Source organism: Zerene cesonia, unplaced genomic scaffold (genome assembly GCF_012273895.1).
Source record: "Zerene cesonia ecotype Mississippi unplaced genomic scaffold, Zerene_cesonia_1.1 Zces_u117, whole genome shotgun sequence".
Taxonomy (NCBI): Eukaryota; Metazoa; Arthropoda; class Insecta; order Lepidoptera; family Pieridae; genus Zerene; species Zerene cesonia.
The window spans coordinates 1-662 of record NW_024045247.1 but is presented as its reverse complement, the minus strand read 5'-3'; the positions used below and the strand labels follow the sequence as shown (position 1 = coordinate 662).

General features: G+C 58.8%; 1 protein-coding gene across 1 annotated transcript in view; it reads right to left on the bottom strand.

The window, feature by feature from the left end:
- LOC119839422 (uncharacterized protein DDB_G0290685-like) overlaps nucleotides 1-602 on the bottom strand; it is a gene marked incomplete at both ends in the record, with an annotated part of 1,674 nt that extends 1,072 nt beyond the window's left edge. The window contains one exon of the mRNA XM_038365688.1: nucleotides 18-602. Within this exon, the coding sequence (XP_038221616.1) occupies nucleotides 18-602 (585 nt within the window). The remainder of the gene's footprint in view (nucleotides 1-17) is intronic.
- Between the last annotated feature and the right edge of the window lie 60 nt (nucleotides 603-662).

The window sequence follows — 662 nt, the reverse complement described above, 5'->3', positions numbered from 1 at the left end:
TGGTTTTCCAGGTTGGCCTGGTTGGCTAGGGCCTCCTTGTTGACCTGGTTGTGCTGGGAATCCTGGTTGGCCTGGTTGGCCTGGTTGTCCTGGGTGTCCTGGTTGACCTGGATAGCCTGGTTGGCCTGGTTGTCCTGGTTCTCCTGGTTGGCCTGGGTAGCCAGGTTGGCCTGGTTGTCCTGGTTGACCTGGGTAGCCAGGTTGTCCTGGTTGTTCTGGTTTTCCAGGTTGTCCTGGTTGGCTAGGGCCTCCTTGTTGACCTGGTTGTGCTGGGTATCCTGGTTGGCCTGGTTGTCCGGGTTGTCCTGGTTGACCTGGATAGCCTGGTTGTCCTGGTTGTCCTGGTTGTCCTGGTTGGCCTGGGTAGCCAGGTTGGCCAGGTTGTCCTGGTTTTCCAGGTTGTCCTGGTTGGCTAGGGCCTCCTTGTTGACCTGGTTGTGCTGGGAATCCTGGTTGGCCTGGTTGGCCTGGTTGTCCTGGTTGTCCTGGGTGACCTGGATAGCCTGGTTGGCCTGGTTGTCCTGGTTGGCCTGGGTAGCCAGGTTGGCCTGGTTGTCCTGGTTGACCTGGCTGTCCTGGGAAGCCTGGTTGGCCTGGTTGTCCTAGTTGTCCTGGTTGGTTAGGGCCTCCTTGTTGACCTGGTTGTGCTGGGAATCCTGGTT